The sequence below is a fragment of the Grampus griseus genome (assembly GCF_964374135.1).
Source record: "Grampus griseus genome assembly, chromosome: 16".
In the NCBI taxonomy this organism is placed as follows: Eukaryota; Metazoa; Chordata; class Mammalia; order Artiodactyla; family Delphinidae; genus Grampus; species Grampus griseus.
The window spans coordinates 26,441,121-26,462,910 of record NC_139010.1 but is presented as its reverse complement, the minus strand read 5'-3'; the positions used below and the strand labels follow the sequence as shown (position 1 = coordinate 26,462,910).

The 21,790-nt window shown below is 53.6% G+C and overlaps 1 protein-coding gene across 2 annotated transcripts; it reads left to right on the top strand.

Moving 5' to 3' along the window:
• Positions 1-1,774: 1,774 nt before the first annotated feature.
• DNAJB12 (DnaJ heat shock protein family (Hsp40) member B12) lies at positions 1,775-21,504 on the top strand. Of its 2 annotated transcripts, none has more exons than XM_082673277.1 (9): positions 1,775-1,996; positions 9,826-10,006; positions 11,217-11,362; positions 13,466-13,651; positions 13,772-13,851; positions 16,023-16,132; positions 17,619-17,791; positions 18,451-18,548; positions 19,724-21,504. In XM_082673277.1, exons 1-9 carry the CDS (start codon positions 1,864-1,866, stop codon positions 19,751-19,753), a joined length of 1,137 nt encoding a protein of 378 aa, XP_082529403.1. In that variant the 5' UTR covers positions 1,775-1,863; the 3' UTR covers positions 19,754-21,504. The 2 variants fall into 2 exon arrangements, with proteins under 2 accessions (XP_082529403.1, XP_082529404.1); XM_082673278.1 differs by having other exon boundaries at positions 1,791-1,996; positions 18,451-18,601.
• Positions 21,505-21,790: the final 286 nt, after the last annotated feature.

Below are 21,790 nucleotides of genomic sequence, written 5' to 3'. Positions count from 1 at the left end.
AAATATGAAACTGGCAAAGGGCTCAGTAACCAGACCTCTCCTCTTCCCTACATACACTTGCTTCCTTGGGGCATTTAGTCCCACGGCTTTAAATACTATTTATATTTCTTTGTCCACCTAGCCTCGAAGATTTAAATGTCATTTATATATAGTGATAATTTCCAAAATTATATTTCCAGGCCCATCCTCTTCCTTACACCCTACTTACATACAAATTCCTACTCTACGTCTCCACTTGACTCCAAAAGGCATCACGAACTTAACACACCCTAAATCAGACATTTAATATTCCTCCTACCAAACTGCTCCTCTCACAATCTTCCCCCAGCTTCGGTAAATGGAAACTGTTCTTCCACTTACTCAGGGCAAAATCTTGGAATCATCCTTGACTCCTTTCTTTCTCTCACATCCCACATCCAATACATCGGCAAAATCATTTTGATTGTCTTCAAAATATATCCAGAATTTGACTACTTCTCGCCACCTCCACCATCACCTTTATCCAAATTACTATTAATTCTCACCCGGATTATAGTAGTAGCCCCCGAACTCTCACCTGTAGTAAAACTCTTACCAAATCTCGCTGGGAAGGCCACATAAGGACTGAAAAATGACTGATGGGGACTTCCCTGGTGGTCCAGTTGTTAAGACTCCTCACTCCCAATGCAGAGGGTTTGATCCCTGGTCAGGGAACTAGATCCCACATGCTGCAACTAAAGATCCAGCATGCTGCAACTAAGACCCAGCGCAGCCAAAAATAAGTTGTTTTTTTTTTAAAGAGAGAGAAATGACTGATGGATTTGCCGAAGTGGGTCACTGGTAACGTTGATAAGACTGCTTTCACTGGATTGATCGGTAGGCATAAAAGCGTGACAGAACTGGATTCCACTCTACAGTGGAATCCTACATGCTCCTGTTGATCTGTAATAACTCAGCAAGAAAATTTCCCTTTCAGAGCCCTTGTATTTGCTCTTCCTTCTGCCTGGACCACCTTTCTTCCAGGTAGTCACATCTGGAATACCTGCTTTCTCTCTCTCTCTCTCCTGAATTCAGATTTCTATTAAAATGACAGCTTCTGAGAGAAGATTTCTCCTATCAGGCTGTTTAAAATAGCACCATCCACTCTCAGTCCCTTTATTTCTTTATCTTTTCTTTTTCTCTGCATAGCATTTATTAATTTTTTTTTTTTTTTTTTTTTTTTTGCGTTACGCGGGCTTCTCACTGTTGCGGCCTCTCCCGTTGCGGGGCACAGGCTCCGGACGCGCAGGCTCAGCGGCCGTGGCTCACGGGCCTAGCCGCTCCATGGCATGTGGGATTTTCCTGGACCGGGCCACGAAGCCGTGTTCCTTCCATCGGCAGGCGGACTCTCAACCACTGCGCCACCAGGGAAGCGCCAATCACTGCTTGGATATATCTCTTTATTGGACGTCTCCCCACCCCACTACACACACTAGAATGTAAGCTCCATGAGGGCAGGGGCTTTGTTTTGTTCACCTACGGCATACTTAGCCGGGCAAATAGTGGGTACTCAATAAATATCTGTTGAATGAATAAATAAGAGACATTCGTCTCAAACGCATAGAGTTACTACCAAGAACGCGCAAGCATACAAAACTTTAAGACCTCCGAATATGCCCCCTTGGACTCCAGGAATGTGGTCTTGCACCCTTAGCGCCTCACTTTGACGTCCCCCTCTTAGAAGACATACGGTAGCGCCTCCGCCCTCGCTCAAATCTCGGAAAAGGCGGGGCGGAGGGTTTATGTCATCACCCTGCGACCGCCTGCCCCGCGACGCGCCGGGTGCTGGCTCAGCCTTTCGCTCTCCCGGCCTCCCCCTCCCTGGTTCCGCGCTCTGGTTCCGCCATGGAATCCAACAAGGATGAAGCCGAGCGCTGTATTAGCATCGCCCTCAAGGCCATCCAGAGCAACCAGCCTGACCGGGCGCTCCGCTTCCTGGAGAAGGCGCAGCGGCTGTACCCGACGCCGCGAGTTCGCGGTGAGTGTGAGGTGCCGGAGACACGGAGGGGACATTAGAACTGATGGGGGGAATACGGGAACGGACCGACAGGAGCAGTTGGAGGAGGGGGAGGGGTGGCGAGGCGCGGCTACGCCTGCGCACTGAGACGCGCGGTGGCCGCCGGGAGGTGTAGTCTTTGGCTCCCACGCCTCTCCGGGATGCTGGACACCTGATGACAGGGGCGACAGCGACTTCAGATTTCCAGGTGCTTGCAGAACGCTCTGAGATTTGGAATTCCCAAGAATGAGAGGCGCTGGCAGACGGGGCGAAAGGAACTTACATGGAAGAGAAACCGAAACTACTTTTCCCAAGGGGCCTTTCGGTGGCCCAAGGCCAGTTGCCGGCCTGAGAAATATTATAGTTCAGGAAAATAAAGATAACTCCTCTGAAGGAGAGAATGAGTTCTATAGAGGGAAAGAGGACTTCCGACCTTCGGACGGCCTGAAAAGGCATCTCCATATCTTCACTCCCTCGCACGTCTCCGGGCGAGGGCCAGGGACCACCCTCCCCAAACTAGAGCCTGCCTTTTTCACATTCCACACACCACCTTGGAGCGTCTGTCCTGAGACCGGGCTCTTCACTCCCTCCTGGAGACTCTTCTCCCGCTTGCGAGACTCAGAGCGATGGCCTTACCCTCCCCCACCCACCCTCGCCCCCAAGAGTCCATCAATGGCCGGCCATACGGACGGCTGGACAGCCACAGGCTGCTAAGCGGCCCTAGACTGTTTCCAAACCAGAGAGGGAATAGTGAGGTTGTCTCTACTACTGATCACCTTCCTCTACCCAGGAACCCTTTTTTTCTTTAACCTAAGTCTTCTTTGGAGTTTTTCTTCATACACGCTGGAGGGGAGAAAGAGGTTGTCCATTAAACATACAGAGTTTGCGCCTGCAATTACCACTTAGTAAAGTGGCGTGTAGCAGGTACTCAGAAGACCCGGGTTCTCATCCTAACTGCTACCATGTGATCTTTCTGAGCTTGGGTTTCCTCAACTGGAAAATTTGAGGGTTGGCACAGATAATGTGAATAACAATCATACCCATAGTGCTTTTCAGTTTAGAGAGCTCTTTCAGTGCATTTTCTCTCTTGAGCCTGCTCTATCAGGGAGGCAGAGCAAAGATCATTATCTTTGTTCTATAGATGAGGAAATACCTCAGAGGCCAGGGACTTACCCGGATTACACAGCTAGAAATTGGAAAGTTCTGTGACTCTCTGCATGTTTAGTAAAGGAATGAAGTGAAACTGAACAGCAGCAGTCAGCCTTCCAACCCTTCTTACCTGCGTTATGCAATTGAGAAAGGGTAATAGTGGTGGAAGAGGCAGCCTGGAATGCCTGAATTTTTCTCCCTCCTGATTCTGCGGGTTGGTCTTTGGCCTGTTTGCCTTAGAGAGAGTTTCAGTCTGTATTTTCCAGGACTCCTGAGGTAACCTGCTCAAGGAACTTTTCTGTGAAATCACACTCTGTAAAAGGGGAGCCCTCTATATGGGGCAGGGGGGGCTTCCAGCTCTCAGCGTTCTGACTCTGATACTTCAAGGGTTCAGAAACAGGCAGCCAAGAAAGGATGGTAACAACATGGCCTGTGGAGCTCTTCTGTCAGCAAGCCCCCTCGTCCAGTTCAGGTGCTTGGATGGGTGTCCTTCCTGGGGCACAAGTACTGGAATTTGCTCAGGCAGAAGAGTGACCTGCTGCATATTTGTCATATTCATGTTATTCTGAAAAGAGTATATGGCTCGTGATTCTCTGTGAACTTCACCTTGTGCCATCTGCAGCCCTGCACTGAGCTGACAAGGATGTGGGGGTAATTTGGGCTTGAGATGGGGAAAGCTTGGTTAAAAAATATTAGGTAGTTGTCTACACTTGATGTTTAAAGTTTGAACTCATTCCGGATATGCATTTAATGCAAAGACTTCTTTCTTTTCTTTCATTTGTAAAGTCTCTGCTTGTTGCTAAGTGGTAATAACAAGATCGGTAAGACATGATTGTTCACCTTAAGGAGTTTCCAATCTAGTGAAGGAGACAGAGTTACAGAAAACGTAATATTGCAAACCATAAAACAAGAGCTGTGATTAAACAAAAATTAAGCACAGTGTTAGATGCTGAGAACTTAAAGATGGATGTGAAAAATCCAGTCCCTTCCCTCCATGAGTTCAGTCTGCTGAGGTGGAGGGGAGTATGGGGGCTGGGGGCGGTGTGGAGGATACACTATAAGCAGTATCATGACGGGGACATAAAATAATTGTAGATCACAGCGAGGGAAGGCTTCAGGGAGTAGGATGGGAGGCCGCATTTGAACTGCACTTTGGAGGAAGGTAGGAGACTTGAGAAGGGCATACGGGGGAAAAAGACATGGAGGCTGCAAGTTGTAAGAGGTGTGGGGGAAGGGATTGAGTTTAACAAGATGTGGAGGCTGTGGCGGTAGTAATTTGAGTGCAGAGAGGACTATGGTTGGAAAATAGGATGGAGCCAGATGGTGGGAATTCTTTCCTGCCGTGCCAGGATATTTTCACTTTTTTCTGTAGTTAATGGAAAAACTACTGAAGTTTTTGATAGCAGGAGGAAGATAAGGGTACTGTTCTTAAAAAGAGAACAGCATAGGGGCTTCCCTGGTGGCGCAGTTGTTAAGAATCTGCCTGCCAATGCAGGGGACACGGGTTCGAGCCCTGCTCCGGGAAGATCCCACATGCCACAGAGCAACTAAGCCGTGCACCACAACTACTGAGCCTGTGCTCTAGAACCCGCAAGCCACAACTCCTGAGCCTGCGTGCCACAACTACTGAAGCCCGTGTGCCTAGAGCACGTGCTCCGCAGCAAGAGAAGCCACGACAATGAGACGCCCGCCTACTGCAACAAAGAGTAGCCCCTGCTCACCACAACTAGAAAAGCCCACACAGAGCAACAAAGACCCAACACAGCCAAAAATAAAAAACAAACAAACAAATAAATAAATTTATTTTAAAAAAAATAGAGAACAGCATAAAGGGTTAATGAGTGGGAAGAGAGACTCAAGGCAGAAACCTGTTGGGAGACACTTACCTTGTGTGGGTTAGGAGTTACGAGGACCTGAGATAAGGCAGCATGGATCAGGATAAAGTCACTGGAGGAAAGGTACCGAGCCTTCTGTGAGAGAAGGATGCTGAGGAGAAATAGGGACTCAGAATTCAAGCCTGTGTGACCAGGAAGAAACCAAGGCTGAAGAACATGGGTGGGAAGAGATGGGCAGAGTGCAAGGTGCCTGTGGGATGTTCCAAAGAAGCTGTCAGCTTGGAGCTCAGGAGAGAGCTCCCGATTCCAGGTGAAAGTCTGCTGTCATCAGCTGGATGGAGCTCATTGGAGTTGCGCCTGGCTGAGGTCACTGTGGGAAAGTGTGACGCGTGTAGCAGAGGCTGCTGCAGGCACAACCATTGCCACATCTGCCCTTAGGCAATAGGCAGAGACAGAGGAAGCAGGAGAGTGAGCTAGAGCAACAGCAGGAAGAGGCGGTCCCAGGAGAGGGCAGTGGCCAGGGAGCCACGGAGCCATGTGTCAGGGAGGCTGTGAGCAGCACTGTCAGTTGCTGCAGAGGCCACGTGGGAAAAGGGCAGGTCAAGAAATGAAGGGGAGAGGGGTAATAGCATGGGGGAAGATTGGTCTTGGAGAAGTGGAAGGACAGGCAGAGGGCTGGGGTGAGAGGAGGCTCAGAGAAACCTCAAAGGGTCAGGGGACCTCACAGTGAAAGGATGTGAGGGGACTTGAAACTCTGCCACAGGAGGTGGGGTGGGGAGGCACCGAGGGCTGGACAGGTGTAGCAGGGCCCTGAGCTGGGAAGTCACAGGGCAGGGGGCCAGTCTGTCCCTTTCTGAGAGTTTCTATCCAGCCCCTGCAGCCTGGTAGCCCTTGGCTTCACTGCAGGCAATGATGGAAGGCACTGTGTTTTCCAGGGAGCTGATGAGAACATCTGCAGACCTCAGTTTCCCCAGTGTACAAAGTGAGGGTTAGCCATGGAGGACAGCTCGGCTGCCTCAGATTCAGTGGAAGCACCTGGCACAGAGACTGACACAGTTCAGAATGAGTAGCTGGTAATATTGTGATCTGGGCTGATGAACTGGCCAGCCACGGGAGCAGGCTGGCCAGGGAGGTAAGGGATCCCAAGGTGGGGCACTGGGGAACTCAGGGCTTCGGAAGGTAAAGTCTCAGCACTCAGCAGGCTTTGGACCTAGTTGTAACCGTGAGATGTCAGGCCGTCCCAGACTCCAGGTCCATGCCAAAGGCTGCCCAGGGTTCTATGCAATGGCTGGCTCTGGGGTCCAGGCTAAGTCAGGAAGGCCAGCGCACGGGAGAAGGGAGGATTGGTAGCTGAGAGAGTTTGGCATTCAGGGTCCAGGAATGAGGGATGTACCAGGGCTGGCAAGGTCCAGGGTGGGGCTGTCTGTCGAAGGACTGAGCGCACCCCCCATTGTGCGATCAGTCCTTCCATTTACCTTATTTCATAGAATCTTACTAACCCCCCTGAACAACTCTGTGAGGGCAGGGACTGTGTCTTCACTGAGGAATTAGATAACTTGACAAGGCCATGTGGCTAATTAGCAAAGGCCCCAGACTGTCCACCCCCACTCCCAGGCTCTTTCCCTAATCCAGCCTCCCTCTCCTCACTTAGCTTGGGCACTGCAGGTACATGGAGACACCTGGAGATGAAGTTACAGTAACAGATGACACAGTGTTTGTTGGGCATTGTGCTCAGTTCTTTGTAAGCATTCACTCATTTACTGATTTACTCTTGCAAGTTTCTTGAGGAAGATAGTTTTACATGGAGAAGCTAAGTTAACTTGTCCAAGGTGACTCTGATAGCAAGTGGCAGGCCAGGTTTGAAGCGGGCAGTCTGACTCTCCAGTCTGGGTTTGAGGAGGGGCCTCCCCTAGTAGCTTTGGCCGTAGAAATGCTCTCACATCTACCTGAGCTGCTACTGCTCCCACCCCAGCTTTGGTCTCTTCCACCAATTTCCCTTCTTTTTAAATGTCTGCCAGCTTTACTGGGAAGCGGCAGAGTCAGGATTTGAACCCAGTCATGTCTGTCTAACTCCATCGCCACATTAAGCTATTCTGTCTCCTACTCTTTTGTTACTTTGCCTGTCAGCCACTGTGCCATGATGGATGTAACAGTGAGACAGGACGAGGCGGTCACATTCGGGGCCTAGCAGAGGGGATGTCCAGGCCACAAGAGAGACAATTGTCGACAACCAGAAATGTTGAACTGCCACCTCAAATAGGAACGTTGTGTGTGACCCAGAGCACATCCATTCCCCTTTAGGCTCTCTTTCTGCAGTGTAGGGAAATTAGAGGGGCTGATTCCGTGTAACTGCCTAAAAAGCTTCCAGACTCTTCCCTGAAAGGTACTGGAGAGAGTCCATCCCATCTCCTGGCTGATGCTCCTGTGCACCTACAGCAACGGAATGGCTGGTCACGTTGTCCTTAGGGCATCAGCCTGGACCACTGGGGCTTCCAGAGAAATCGAAATAAACAGCTTCTTTAAAAGCCCTAGGAAACCAGCAAACCAGCTCCTCCCTCAGTGCCATCTTGATCAGCATCGCTTTACCTGTTGGTTTCTTCCTTTGCCATTTCCTTGGTGCCTGGCATAGACCTGGAGCCTGGGACGGCCTGACGTCTCACGGTTACAACTGGGTCCAAAGCCAGCTGGGTGCTGAGACTTCGCCTTCCTAAGACTTGCAGCTCCCCAGCGCCCACACCTTGGGTCCCCTCACCTCCCTGGCCAGCCAGTTCATCAGCCCAGGTCACAGTATTAGCAGCCCCTCATTTCAAACTTTTACTCTCTGTCAGTCTTTGTGCCAGGTGCTTATACACATCTCATTTCATCCTTATCTACTGTGAGGAAAGCGAGATTCAGAGCAATTTCACAGATCAGCCAGGGTCAGTGTTAGGAAGTGGCTGAGCTGAGATTTGAAACCTGGGTCTTTGTGAATGAACTTCTCTCTTGGAACAGCTGTGCTGGAAGGGGCTCCCCCTGCCAGGCTCGTGTGTTCTGGGATAGCAACGTAGTCAAGAGCATGGTTTCAGGAGCTGGACATCCTGGAATTTAAGTGCTGCTACTCATCTTGTATAGCCACAGGCAAGGTGATCAAACGCAGCTCCTCCCTTACAACAGGGATGGCAGTAATAAGACCCAGCTGTAAAGTCACTATCAAGATTAAATGGGTGTGGGCTTCCCTGGTGGTGCAGTGGTTGAGAGTCCGCCTGCCGATGCAGGGGACACGGGTTCGTGCCGCAGTCCGGGAAGATCCCACATGCCGCGGAGCGGCTGGGCCCGTGAGCCATGACGGCTGACCCATGACCGCTGACCCATGACCGCTGAGCCCGCGCGTCCGGAACCTGTGCTTCGCAATGGGAGAGGCCACAACAGTGAGAGGCCCGTGTACCGCAAAAAAAAAAAAGATTAAATGGGTGAATACATGCAGAGCACCGTGTCCAGGCCTGCTGACTCAGTGAGCACTCATCACTCTCTCCTCTCTGAGTGCCTTCTCAGGCTTTGCTACAGGGGCCTCTCCACCCCATCATGCAGGGCAGGCTCACCTGTCAGCCTCTGTATTGGGATTTCCCAGCTGCTGACTCAGTGAGGACACGTGAATTTACAGCGGTGGCTCAGGACACAGTGGTCCACTTGAGCCCCAGTGCTCTGCTCTCAGCGAGCCCTGCTCCAGGCTTTGGGGTGAGACCCACATGCATCGCAGTAGAGAGTGTCTGACACCCAGCACGGTGCCTGGAGCCCCACAAGCACCTGGCACATTTGAGAAGGAAGCTGATGACCATCCAGACTGTGCTGCCATCCTTCCTCTGCACAGAGGTGTCCTGGGTCCCTGCAGTGGTCCAGATGCCTGGTTTCCCAGGGCGCTGTACCCCAGGCATGACTAGGGGGCTCAGAGCTGGTTTTGTGCCTGTAATAAATGGGCACAGGGGACTCCTGCCAGAGATATAGGCCTTTCCTCATTGCGTCGGCAGGCACCAAGGACTTGGGTTTGAATAACTGTGACCCTCTCTGAGGGTGACAGCTAAGGCCCTGTATAGACTATGAACATTGAAGTAGGACATTTGATGTGGCCAGCCATTTGGGAAAGGTGAGCAATAGCAAGCAGTGAGCACAGCAGATGTTAGTCCTGAGTCTCACACCACCCCTGGCCCTCTGGGGCAGAATCACTGCCCCCCCATTCCTCTCCATGGCTAAGGGAGAGGAAGCCTTCTCCAGGAAGCCTTCCGACCAATCCCAGCTGACTCAGATGGTCCTGCTAAGTGGAATCCCCATTACAGAGTACTTTGCCCATCTTCTCACTCAATGGAAGGTGGCTATTAAACACATTACTTTGGGATTTAATGGTTTATTTTTATGCTGAGTTTAAAAATGATCTATACCCGGGCTTCCCTGGTGGTTGAGAGTCTGCCTGCTGATGCAGGGGACACGGGTTCGTGCCCCGGTCCAGGAAGATCCCACATACCACGGAGCGGCTGGGCCCGTGAGCCATGGCCGCTGATCCTGCACATCCGGAGCCTGTGCTCCGCAACGGGAGAGGCCACAACGGTGAGAGGCCCGCGTACCGCAAAAAAAAAAAAAAGATCTATACCCTAAGAACTGTGGATCCTAAGAGAGCAGGCAACTATCCCGTTAGCCCTCCACAGGCCCAAGTCAGGGAAGGAGCAACCTTCGTTGGGAAAAAGACTGGGTGGGATGCGGGGGTCCCGGGATCTCCCAGGGCCAGGCAGTCCCTCAGCCATTGCACATGACCTTGCTGGAGGAGGAGCCCTGAATAGTTTCCTTGCTTTTGCACAGCCCTGATCGAGTCCCTCAACCAGAAACCACAGTCGGCCAGCGACCAACCACAACCCACAGAGGCAACCCAGGCGACCCATAGGAAAGCAGGTGGGGCCGGCACCCCCTCGGCCAACGGTGAAGCCGGAGGAGGAGAGAGCACCAAAGGCTACACTGCCGAACAAGTAGCGGCCGTGAAAAGGTAGAGGGCTGGGCGGCAGGCAGGGGCCAGAGCCTGGTGTGTTGGGACATTTTCAACTCTAGAGAAGGCTTCCTGCAGCCTGTCATCCACCTCACCTGGGAGGGTCTTAAGGCTGGAGGAGGTTCAAGAAGTCGAGCTCACCAGACCCTCTCCTTGTTTCCCACAAGGCTCTGGAGTGCCGGCCTCAGGGCTCCACTGTTCCTCCCGCCAAGAGAACCCACAGCAGAGGCTGGAAATGCTGACGCTGCCGGCTTCCTCTGCCACTGGCCAGCAGGTCCTGGGCCTCGTTACACAGCCCTGTTTGTCAGAGATGAGGCCTGGTCTCCCCTCCAGATACTCCCACAACCCACACTCCTGCCCCCAACAAAGGCCCTTTCAGATCAGAGCCTGTGTTGGGTAGAGTGGAGACAGGAGCCGGTTATCCCTCCGAGGCTTGGGCCGACCCTGCACAGAGCAGCTCACTACCAGGCTGAGACGTCCAGCCAAGGCTTCTCAGGCGTAGCTACTCCTCCCATTTCTCCTGAGGCCTCCCTACCAGCCAGCCTCGGGAATCCCTCTGCAGTCATTCCCACATGGTCCTGGCTGCTACTGAAGACATTGGCAGGCTTCAGGCCTGGGGTTCAGCCTCTGTGTGACCCAGCATGACTATAGTTTGCCATAAAAGCATTTGCCAAATTTACATCTTTCTGACCAGACAGGATTTTGACCAGACAAGCCCATGGGTTATAAGCAATAGAAACTGATTGTGGGCCAAGAGTCAGGGGTTCTCCAGGGAGCCCAGGAATAAGAATTAGTGGAAGAGAAACAGCATCTCTTCAGGGCCCTGAGATGGGGTGAACAGACACCTGCCGTGTCTGGCCTCTCTGTTACCCCCTCAGACTCGGATAGCCAGGAGAGTAGAGCTGGCAGAGCCTGGAACACACCTGCCCTTGGGCAGAAGCCCCTGATGGACGGACACTGACAGTCCTTCTGTGGTTGCCTGCAGTGAGGGTGCTGTTAGCTCAGGGAAATGGTTCCTGGCCTGGCAAAAACAGCGACTGTCCCCTCTTAAATCCTGAGTGTATTCTTGCTGTCTCTACTGGGCCTGTCCTGCTGGTCCCCAAGCCTGCTCAGAGCTGTGCACCCACACTACTCTTTCCTCGCCCGCCACACCTCCCCTACGTGTTTCTCCACGTAGAGGTCCCCCACCAAGCTCCACTCTCTTCTCTAGGGTCAAGCAATGTAAAGATTACTACGAGATCCTGGGGGTGAGCAGAGGGGCCTCAGATGAGGACCTGAAGAAGGCCTACCGCAGACTGGCCCTCAAGTTCCACCCTGACAAGAACCGTGCGCCTGGCGCCACTGAAGCTTTCAAAGGTGAGCCGGCCCTGGTTCCCTAGTGTTTGGGTGTTCTGATCGCCTGTCCTTGGGAGGGGGGGGGAGGGGGGAGGGAGGGGAAGAGGGAGAGAGGGGGGAGGAGGGGGAGGGGGAGGGGAGGGAGGGAGGGAGGGAAGGAGGGAAGGAGGGAGGGAAGGAGGGAAGGAGGGAGGGATGGGGGAGGGAGGGAGAAGGGGCTTTTCCAGGAAATGGCCTTGGGAAGTGGCTCAGGTCCTCCCAGCTCAGGAGCTGCTTCCTGGGAAGAAGGTCCTAGTAGCCGCCTCCAGCCACATGGTCTGTCAGAGCACAGATGGCGCCACTCTCGTTGCCTCTCAATCCCCGGGGGTTACAGGCGGGGAGCTGAGGCAAGAGAGGCCAGGTGTCTTCTCCAAGGTCACATGGTGATTGAGGGGCAGAAGCAGGCCTCCTGACTCACCCGTGTTCACGTCCTCATCCTGGGATCTTGGTAATAGTTTCCCTGTGCTGAGAAACTAGGTGGCCCTGAGTCAGAGCTTGGCCTCCTCAGCACCAGCAGCCATGGCCAACCCACCCCGGCCTCTTTACACACACACACCCTCCCTCTCACACCACACACAGCCTAGGGCCTGCCCTGGGGGGACGTGAAAGTCTCTCTGGCCTCAGGGCCTGTTGGTTCTGGGGTGGGTGCTTCAGTTCTGGCTGAAATGATAAGCTGCCCTTTAATCATTTATATTTTCACTGAACAAATCAGGCACACGTGCGGGCTCTGTGCCAGCACTGAGTTGCTGGGCGCTGCAGTTCCACAGACATCTCTTCTCTCACACCCACCTTGTCCTCTGTGGGACCTTCAGGATCTTAGGCTCACTCCCTCTGGGCGATGGCGTGGTGACTAGCCCTGTCTGGCCCAAGCAGGGTGCTGTGCAGTACGGGGGCTGGGACCACAGCCAGATGGGGAGTCTGTGGCAGAGCAGACCCCAAGACCCAGTGTGCCGTCTCACAGCGCTGCCCCAGGTGCTCCATTGCAGGCTGCTTGGGGTTGGTCCCCAGTGAGGCAGTCTGCAGGCATCTTCCCCCACTGCTGGTCCGCCAGCCCCAGGGGAAGAAGGAGAATGGGACTGGGGAGGCAGGGTAGCTGTGGTTAATGTTTCTCCAGCCCTGACCTCTGCCTGCAGCCCTGCACTACAGGCACTGAGAGACCACACCTGGCCTCGGGGCCTGTCACAATGGGAAGAGGAGGAACATTCTCCTTATTCTCAGGGGTTGCAGGTTGTGAAGAGATGCAGCTTTGACCTCCTCCTTTGAGAGAGTGGGCCGCTGGCGAAGGAGCAAGAGACGAAGGAGGGCTCGGAGCTGGGGCCTTCGGGGCACAGGCCTCCCACCTCGGGGGCTCTAATGGGGAGGCCCCTGGGCTGGGCCAAGGAAGAGCAGCTGGGACCTGGACCCCAGGGAAGACAGGGCTCGCCCTGCCACACCGCCAGCAGTGGTGAGCCGGGGGACGTGGCCCCTCCTGGGAGTTCCTGCTGCTCTCCAGTTTACAGCAGCACACCACATGTTTGTGCAGCCCTCATGTCGTGCTATGACTTCAAGATTACATACCCTCCAGAAAGGGGGTGCCCCATCCCACTGGACACCCCAAGAGAGAGTGATGAGGTGGGGGCGTTTTGGTGGTTTTCATAAAGTCAGAGAGCCGACTTGAAGCAAGACACACCTGGGTTTGATTCCTGGCTCTGCAGCATCAGACCTGCGTGAGCTGACACTACACCTCTCTGAGCCTCAGTTTTCTCATTGGTAAAATGGAGATGGGCTGTTAGGAGTAAGAAAGATAATGCCCATAAAGGGCCTGGCGTGTAGAAAAAATCGGACCGTCATCGCGAGGTGGAGAGCAAGGAGCCTGAGCATTAATCCTCCACCCGGCCCAGGCTGCCCGCATTCACGTAGAGGTATTCCTGCATGTCCCCCACCAGCCCCCTCTTGCTCAACAGCCAGACTTCCTGCTGGCCCCTAGGACTCCTGCTTCCTAGAGCAGCACTTGAGTACCTGAAGGAAGTGAGTGCTTGGCTGCCACAGGCGCCTCCAGCCGCACTCCCAGCATCCTCGGGCCTGACCTTTCTACCTCCTTTCTAGCCATTGGCACAGCATACGCAGTACTTAGCAACCCAGAGAAAAGGAAGCAGTATGACCAGTTCGGCGATGACAAGAGCCAGGCAGCCCGGCACGGCCATGGGCACGGGGACTTCCACCGCGGCTTTGAAGCTGACATCTCCCCTGAAGACCTCTTCAACATGTTCTTTGGAGGTGGCTTCCCATCTAGTAAGTCCCCCCCGCTGTCCCCACAGCCAGGCCTCCCTGTTGGTGATGGTGGGAGACTGGATGCCAGCCTCTCCCGTTCCCAGCAGCCCCACTCCTGACTCAGTCCCTCTGACCCTCCAGGTAACGTCCATGTCTATAGCAACGGCCGCATGCGCTACACGTACCATCAAAGGCAGGACCGCAGGGAGAACCAGGGTGATGTGAGTGAGGAGAGCGCTGGGGAGGGGATGGGGAGGGTGCCCGGTGACACCCGAGGGGATGGGCCCTGGGCTGGGGAGTGATACCCCTCGCTGACACTCTGCGGCAGCAGTGCCCCCAGAACTTAAGCCAGGAAGCCATCTTGGCCCCCCCGTGCCATCCTGCTGAGGGACACCAGAGGGAACCATACTGCCCAGCACCCACGGCCAGAGTGGGGGTTTCATGGCCTCTGCTGGGGAACGTAATGCAGAAATTTCTCTACCTGCAGGCAGGTTCCAGTGTGAATGGCCTTTGTGAGGTCCATTTGTTCTTTTGGGGTTTTTTCCTTTTTTTAAGATTTAATTTTATTCATTTTTGGCTGCATTGGGTCTTTGTTGCTGTGCACAGGCTTTCTCTAGTTGCTGCGAGCGGGGGCTACTCTTCGTTGCGGTGTGCGGGCTTCTCATTGCGGTGGCTTCTCGTTGCAGAGCACGGGCCCTAGGTGCGGGGGCTTCAGTAGTTGTGGCACACCAGCTCTAGAGCGCAGGCTCAGTAGCTGTGGTGCACGGGCTTAGCTGCTCTGCGGCATGTGGGATCTTCCGGGACCAGGGTGTGAACCCATGTTCCCTGCATTGACGGCGGATTCTTAACCACTGCACCACCAGGGAAGTCCCGGTCAATTTGATTAAGTCCTAAGTGACATTTTCCAAGCAACGGAAAGTTAAACTTAATGATAGAATTGAAAGCATGACATCATAGGGCTGGCTCTTCTTGCTTCTTTTCAGCACTCTTTAAAAATGTATACAGGGACTTCCCTGGTGGTACAGTGGTTAAGAGTCTGCCTGCCAGTGCAGGGGACACGGGTTCAATCTCTGGTCCAGGAAGATCCCACATGCCACAAGGCAACTAAGCCCGTGCGCCACAATTACTGAGCCTGTGCTCTAGAGCCCGCGATCCACAACTACTGAGCCCGTGTGCCACAACTACTGAAGCCCACGCACCTAGAGCCTGTGCTCCGCAACAAGAGAAGCCACTGCAATGAGAAGCCTACGCACCGCAACAAAGAGTAGCCCCTGCTCGCCACAACTAGAAAAAGCCCGTGCCCAGCAACAAAGACCCAATGCAGCCAATAAATAAATAAATAAATAAATAACAGCAAAGAGTAGCCCCTGCTCACCACAACTAGGAAAAGCCTGTGCCCAGCAACGAAGACCCAACGCAGCCAATAAATAAATAAATAAAATTTATTAGAAAAAATGTATACAAAACTATAACAAGACAGTGTATCAAACATATTTTGAATGCCACAGATTATAAGACCAGCTGGCTGACTAAAATTAAAGCAGTTAGCTAAGATTAAAATACTGCGGACAGTTGCAGAATATTTAAAATTATGCCAGGCAGAGGGATTCTCTTTTGCTCTGATAACGTGGCCTTCTGTTTTTATCCATGTTTTAAACTTTTATTTTGTGTGTATTTAACACACAGAAGAGTTTTTTAAATCACAGATTATCACACAGTGAACATATTTTTTTATTTGTAATTTCTTAACTGGCAGTTTTTAAATTGGTAATATAGTCATATGGTTCAGAATTCAGAAGAGTGTATATAGGGAAGGTCTCCCTCCAGCCCTGCCTCCCAAGTGTCTGGAGGCAGACACTTTTTTTGTTTGTTTGTTTTTTGTTTTTTTTGTGGTACGCGAGCCTTTCAGTGTTGTGGCCTCTCCCGTTGCGGAGCACAGGCTCCGGACGCGCAGGCTCAGCGGCCATGGCTCACGGGCCCAGCCGCTCCGCAGTATGTGGGATCTTCCCGGACCGGGGCACGAACCGTGTCCCCTGCATCGGCAGGCAGACTCTCAACCACTGCGCCACCAGGGAAGCCCTGAAGGCAGACACTTCTGTTCGCTTTTTTTTTTGGTATTCTCTCACAAGTAAATACGTGTACCCACCTCCCACCCCAGCATTTAACCCCAGTTGCTGCTTTGTTTTTATCTGGGGAAACTGGCAGGTAGAGGAGTTTCTGTATTTTGGGGACCTGTGGGAGGGAAAGGGAGGGAGCGGCGTCATGGCCTATCTGCATGGCAGCTGGCTGCCACCACCTGGACTCCATTGTGCTGGGGGAGCTGGAGGCGTTTGCCGCCAGCGTTGCCCCCCACCCAGGTCCAGCTTGGGTGACTGTTGGCTCTTCCCTCCAGGGTGGGCTGGGGGTGTTTGTCCAGCTGATGCCCATCCTCATCCTGATCCTCGTGTCAGCTCTCAGCCAGCTCATGGTTTCCAGTCCACCCTACAGCCTCAGCCTGAGACCGTGAGTACCTGCAGCTGGGGTGAGGCGGGATGGTGGGTAGACAGGGGCCTTTGAGTCTCAGCCCCCATCAGGGGCCTTCCTTCCCATCCTCGTCCTGCAGGTTCTTGATCAAAATGCAGAAAGATGATTAGAATCCAGACTTTCCCTGTTAAGCTGAGGTTCTTGATCTTGTAAGGATCACAGTACCCTAAGAAAATGCAATGAAACCTGCAGATCTTTTCCCGAGAACACTGCACATACACCTGGTTTGCATATGATTTCACAGGCTGCATGACACTCTCCCGATCTTATCTGCAAGCCTTGAAATAAGAACCACTTCTCTTCCATTCTGGTTGGGGGCCCTGGGGCCATGGGAAGAACAGGGGCTCTAGAGTCAGAGCAAGGGTGGCTTTGAATCCCAGCTCCTCTACTAACTAAGCAGCTGTGTGACCCTGGAGTAGTTACATAACTTCTCTGAGCCCTGGTTTCCTCATTTATAAAATGGGAAGAATAATAACATCTACCTGCTTATGAAAAATAAATGAGTAATACACATAAAATGCCAGGCTCATTAGAAATGCTTGACAACATTTGTTGAATGACTATATGGTCTCAACCACCGATAGTGAACTTGGGCAAGTTATTTGCCCTTTTAAAGCATCAGCTCCCCTCATTTATTTCCAGCACCTGGCCCAGGATCTGATACAGAGCTGGTGCTCAGCTTCTATTGCTGGAAGCCCTCTGCTCCCATCTAGTGGCCTGGCTCTGCCTGGGAGCCTGGCAGGATCCCTCTCAGCCAGCAGGGAGCAGAGTCGGTCCACTGGACCCACACCAGGGCACAGGCGCTCTGTGGCCTGATGCCAGCCTTTTTCTCTGCAGCCCGAGAGCTGAGAGGCAAGAATGGGCAGACAGGGGCTGTTCTCACCAGAGCACTAACTCCTGTCTGCATGTTGAGGCTCTTCCCTGAGCCTGCAGAGCCTGCAGTTGGAGCTGGAAGATAGAATCCAAGAGATGGAAGGATACAACTCCTTGGAATCCTTCCTGTCATTTTGTTCCTGAGACTCTTCACTCTATACTGGGAGCTCCTGGATACACAGGCAGGCCCTTAGCAACGATTGGCTTAGGGGATGAATGAGGGAATGGAGGCACAGGGAGCTCAGGTCACACAGCTCGTTAGAGGTGGAGCCTGTGTTCGCTCCGGGTTCCCTCCTTCCCTGACCAGGCCCTCCCAGAGAGGGGCTTCTCCACAGAAGCCCCAGCAGCGGTGTGGTAAGCAGAGAGCCTGAGGAAGGCCTTGCCATAGTCTGTGCCGCTCATACGGGAGGGACCCCCTGCCTTTTCTCCACACCCTCATTTGGGTAGCGTGGAGTTCCTGCTCTAGTTTGGGAAGGAAGCAGCTGCTCCTGTGGCCTGTGTGGCGCCTCCTGTTGGGAGCCCCACTCATTCCTAGAGCTGCCCTGGGCCTGGGGACCCAAGCCCACTTTGTGCCTGGTCTGTTTCTGGCCAGGTCGGTGGGCCACGTCCACAGGCGAGTCACTGACCACCTGAACGTCGTTTACTACGTGGCAGACACGTTCTCTGAGGAGTACACAGGCTCCAGCCTCAAAATGGTTGAACGGAATGTGGAAGACGATTATATTGCCAATCTCCGAAACAACTGTTGGAAGGAGAAGCAGCAAAGTGAGTGTGTGTGTGTGTGTGTGCGTGAGAGAGAGAGAGAGAGTGTGTGTGTGTGTGTGAGAGAGAGAGAGAGAGTGTGTGTGTGTGTGTGTGTGTGTGTGTGTGTGTGTGTGTGTGTGTGTGTTTGGGGGCACAAAGCTTGAGAGCAGGGAAGGAAAAAGCCCTGCTCCCCCAGTGATCTGTGGGCGCAGCACCTGGCACTGCCCTGCGCCAGCCATGTCCTAGCCAAGAACCGGCCTCCACCCCTGTGTTTCCCTGGGGCTGGGAGCCAGGAGCCACCTGGAGATGTCCTCCAGCTTCCGGTAAATCACTGCAATCAGCCTGTTGTTTGGCTGCCGCAGGTAAGTATGTAGAGAGAGATTGGAACATTTCTCCTCCCCACCCACCGATTGGGCATCTGGATCTATCCGTGGGACCCTGGGGCCGTCTCACCAGAATAACAGGTTCTCTCTTTGGCTGGCCTCACCTATACTCTGTAGAAAGGGGCCTCTATTCTGCTCCCAAGGTGGGACCATATTTCCTTCTCCAGGGTCTACCCTAAGGGAAGCCAGCTCTGCCCCAGCTCCTGGGCCTGTAACTACCTTTCCCCTCCCGAAAAGGCCAAGCAGGCATCGTAGCAGCCTTAGAGGTTGCCCTAACCCTGCCACATTGCTTTGCAGAGGAAGGCTTGCTGTACCGGGCCCGCTACTTTGGCGACGCAGACATGTACCACAAAGCACAGAAGATGGGCACCCCGAGCTGTAACCGACTGTCAGAGGTGCAGGCCTCCCTGCATGGATAGTCCTGGGCCCGCCTGCCACCGAGGTCCAAGTATGAGCCAGGGCCTCCTCTGCCCTGCAACTCCTGGCAGCTCTGGCCTTGGTCATGAGGCAGAGGAGGGTGGGAGGAGGGAGGGAGGGAGCCTGTGATCGTGGCACGGTTTCCCTGTCCCCAGCCTGGCCTCCAGCCTGCAGAGTTGGGACAGCTCTGGGGTGTGCTGGGAAACTGCAGTTTTAGTGCCCTTCAGTGCTCCTCCACAGCACCCTACCCTGCTTGCTGACTCTGGAGCTGTGGGGTGCCCAAGACTGCTGCTGAGGGCCACTCATGCCTCCTTGGTCTACTTCAGCCATCCAGTCCCCCATGGCCCTTTCCCAAGTGCAGCAGACTATTATCTGTGCCCTGGGATTTAGGCTGCCGAGTATTACTGGGCCCCCGAAAGCCCCCCCGACACTCCCCTGCTGACACCAGGATGAACCACGTGGGAACGGGTGGGCCGAGAGCCCTTCCTCTTCCCCTGTCCTTCCAGGCAGGAGGAAATGGAACAAGGTGGTTGGGCAGCCAGACAGCGCCCCGGGGGGGAGCCGACAGGCTGGGAGCAGGAGGGGCGCGTGCCCCCAGACTGGTCCTTGTCTGGTGGGGTCAGAGGCACTCTTAACGCCACTGCACCTGGAAGCCGCAGGCATCCGGCCCGCCCAGGCCTCTCACCTGTGGTCAGAAGAAGGGAACAGAAGGTCATGAGTTCAGGGTCGAAGGAACAGAGAACCCTTAGCACAGAATGAGTGGGGAAAAAAGGTGCTGGTCGCAGGCTCCCCGCCTCCTTTACCCCTGTGTGTGGATAGCAGGCTCTGTTCCCAGCATTTGCCAGAGGGGACAGCTTGGACCAAGTCCAGAGGAGTGTGGGCAGAGCCGCTAATGGTTCTTTTTTGTGTTGGTCCGCTTGCCCACCCCCTCCTCTGCCTGTGTCCCCTCAGCAGGGATCCAGCTACAGACTCTGCTTAGAGGCCGTTTGCTGGTGCCTCTGGGAGAGAGAAACAGGCTGCAGGAGGGTGACGGGGCAGGGGCTGAGGTGGGCGGCGCCGGACAGGGCCGAGGAGTTGGCTTGTTAGTGTGGGCTGAGCTGGAGGCTCTGGGGCACGTAACTGCCAAGCTAACTGTTACCACTCTCCTCCCCAGACTATGAAATCCCTGGAGAATTTGTGGTGACATGCACTGAGCCAAGGTGACGAACTGTATATTTAAGGAAAGACAAAAAAAGAAAAAAAATTAAAATGGAATTGGAGGCCGGACGCTGCACAACTGCCCTCTCTCTCACCCAGTAACTGCAGAAAGCTGTTAGGACAGACAGGAAAACCTGACATGGGGCTGCTTCCCTTCCTCCCAGGGCTGGCAGAAGCTCAGGCTTCTCATCGGCTCTCTCCTAGGATACAGAAACCATGACAACGAAAGTAGAATGTAAAACTTGCAGCAAATGTCTGTAGGAAGGGCTGGGGAGGGGGCACCCAACTGCCTTTCTTCCCCCCTCCCAGGAGCTACCACCAGTCACCTCAGTGGAGGTAATCAGAGGTGTTGGCCAAGGATAGAGAGGAGGAGGAAAGAGAACTCTGTAGAATGTAATTTATAGATGCGTGTATATGTATGTATCTATTTATATGTAAATAACACATATAAAGATATAGAGATATATAGAGATATAGTCTACTTTTTAAACTATGCAGGGATTTGGTTGTTGAGTTGATTTCTTCCCTGTTTTAGAAAACAAAGCCTGTTTGGGGAAGGCAGCCTGGTCCTTCAAAGGCTAGACATTAGCCGTAGCTGACAGCATGAGGAAAGTTGGGCCACAGCTTGTAACGTTCCCCTCAAGCCCAGCCTGCTTTTGATGGCAGCAGTAATCATGATAGCATAAATCTACAGAGAACTTGGAAGGTTGCCAGCTGTATGGTTAAACTGGAGGGGAGCAGGCTGCGGGGGAAGAAAGGACTCCTGGGGCCAGATGCCAGGTCAGTATTGAGTCATGGTAGAGGCCCCAGATGGCCTGTGGGGATGAGACCACCCACCGCAAGTTTGGCCAGCTCAGGTGGGCGCTTTGTTTTGTCCTGGTGCCCGGGACCCCCCTGCCCCCACTGCCACTGAGAGCAGCAGTGTTGGAGAGGGGAGCCAGGTTCTGCCTGACCACCTCCCCGCTTAGTCCCTATGTGAGTTTTGCCTTATAGGTGCCCCAGGGCACAGCCCCATTGTTGCTACTGGTTTTTCCTAAGCCATGTACCAAGGACTCCAGAAGGCTTTTCCTCCCAGAGTCAACCACGTGGGGCCCGGGACGCTGGGGCAGAAGCCGACTCCTGAAGAAAGTCCATGACCGTGGGCGCCTCTGTCTCTACCCTCCGTGGACATGATGCCACCCGGCCTTCTCTTGCACGTTGGATAAAGGATGCACCTGAACCAGAAGGGTTTTCTTATGGTCACCCTCAAATGAGGATTTTTCTCCAAACAGCAGTTGCTGCCAGGGCAAGGGAGGGAGGTTTTATTTATTCCCACAGTTTATACTGGGCCTTTTGGAATTACCGTTTTTCCCAAATTTTCCTCTGGTGGTGGGTGTGTCATTGAGCCTGCCATCCTCCAAAGCCTTACTACCCCAAGCTGCCAGCCAGGAGGGGATCACTACCCTCCCAGAGCTTTTCTTCGCTCTTTTTATAAAAGTCCCCCAACAAATAGGATTCTTGCTGGGAAAAGGAGCTTGGTTGAGGAGAAATGTCAAATACGGTTTTTAAACAAGGTCCTGCCCTGTGATGAAGCGCCCTTCCCCGCCCGGCCCCCCCTCTCCCCCCCCCCCCCCCCCCGCCCAAAGAGATGCTCAGAACTGGATGTGGGTGAGAGCGCCCTGCCCGTGGTGGCCCTGGTGCTCGGCTCCCACCACCCCAACCCTCTGGTCTCAGTAGATGTCCCTAGACGGGCTGAGCCATGTGCAATAAGAACATAGATCCTAATGGATCCACTGAGAAGCTGTATTTCTTGAAATAGAATTCTGAAATTGTATATCTATAAATATATGTTTATTATGTGATTGTTTGGCCTTGGTGGGTCTGTGTTGAGCAAGGGGGTTGAGCTGCGTGGGGAGCAGGGCATAAGCACCTGTTGCTGCTGACTCCAGCCCATACCACCGGGAGTTTTGGTGGCAAGCCTGAATGTCCCCTCGCCCCAGCTGACAGCCGCTTCAGTCACAAGTGTTGTTCCAGGGCTGACTCC

Bases quoted from the DNA above. Each gene is read 5' to 3' on its own strand.
- DNAJB12 (XM_082673277.1), top strand. From the start codon at position 1,864: ATGGAATCCAACAAGGATGAAGCCGAGCGCTGTATTAGCATCGCCCTC. The intron at 11,363-13,465 runs GTGAGCCGGCCC...CCTCCTTTCTAG, and splicing joins CGCCACTGAAGCTTTCAAAG to CCATTGGCACAGCATACGCA. The intron at 18,549-19,723 runs GTGCAGGCCTCC...TCTCCTCCCCAG, and splicing joins GCTGTAACCGACTGTCAGAG to ACTATGAAATCCCTGGAGAA.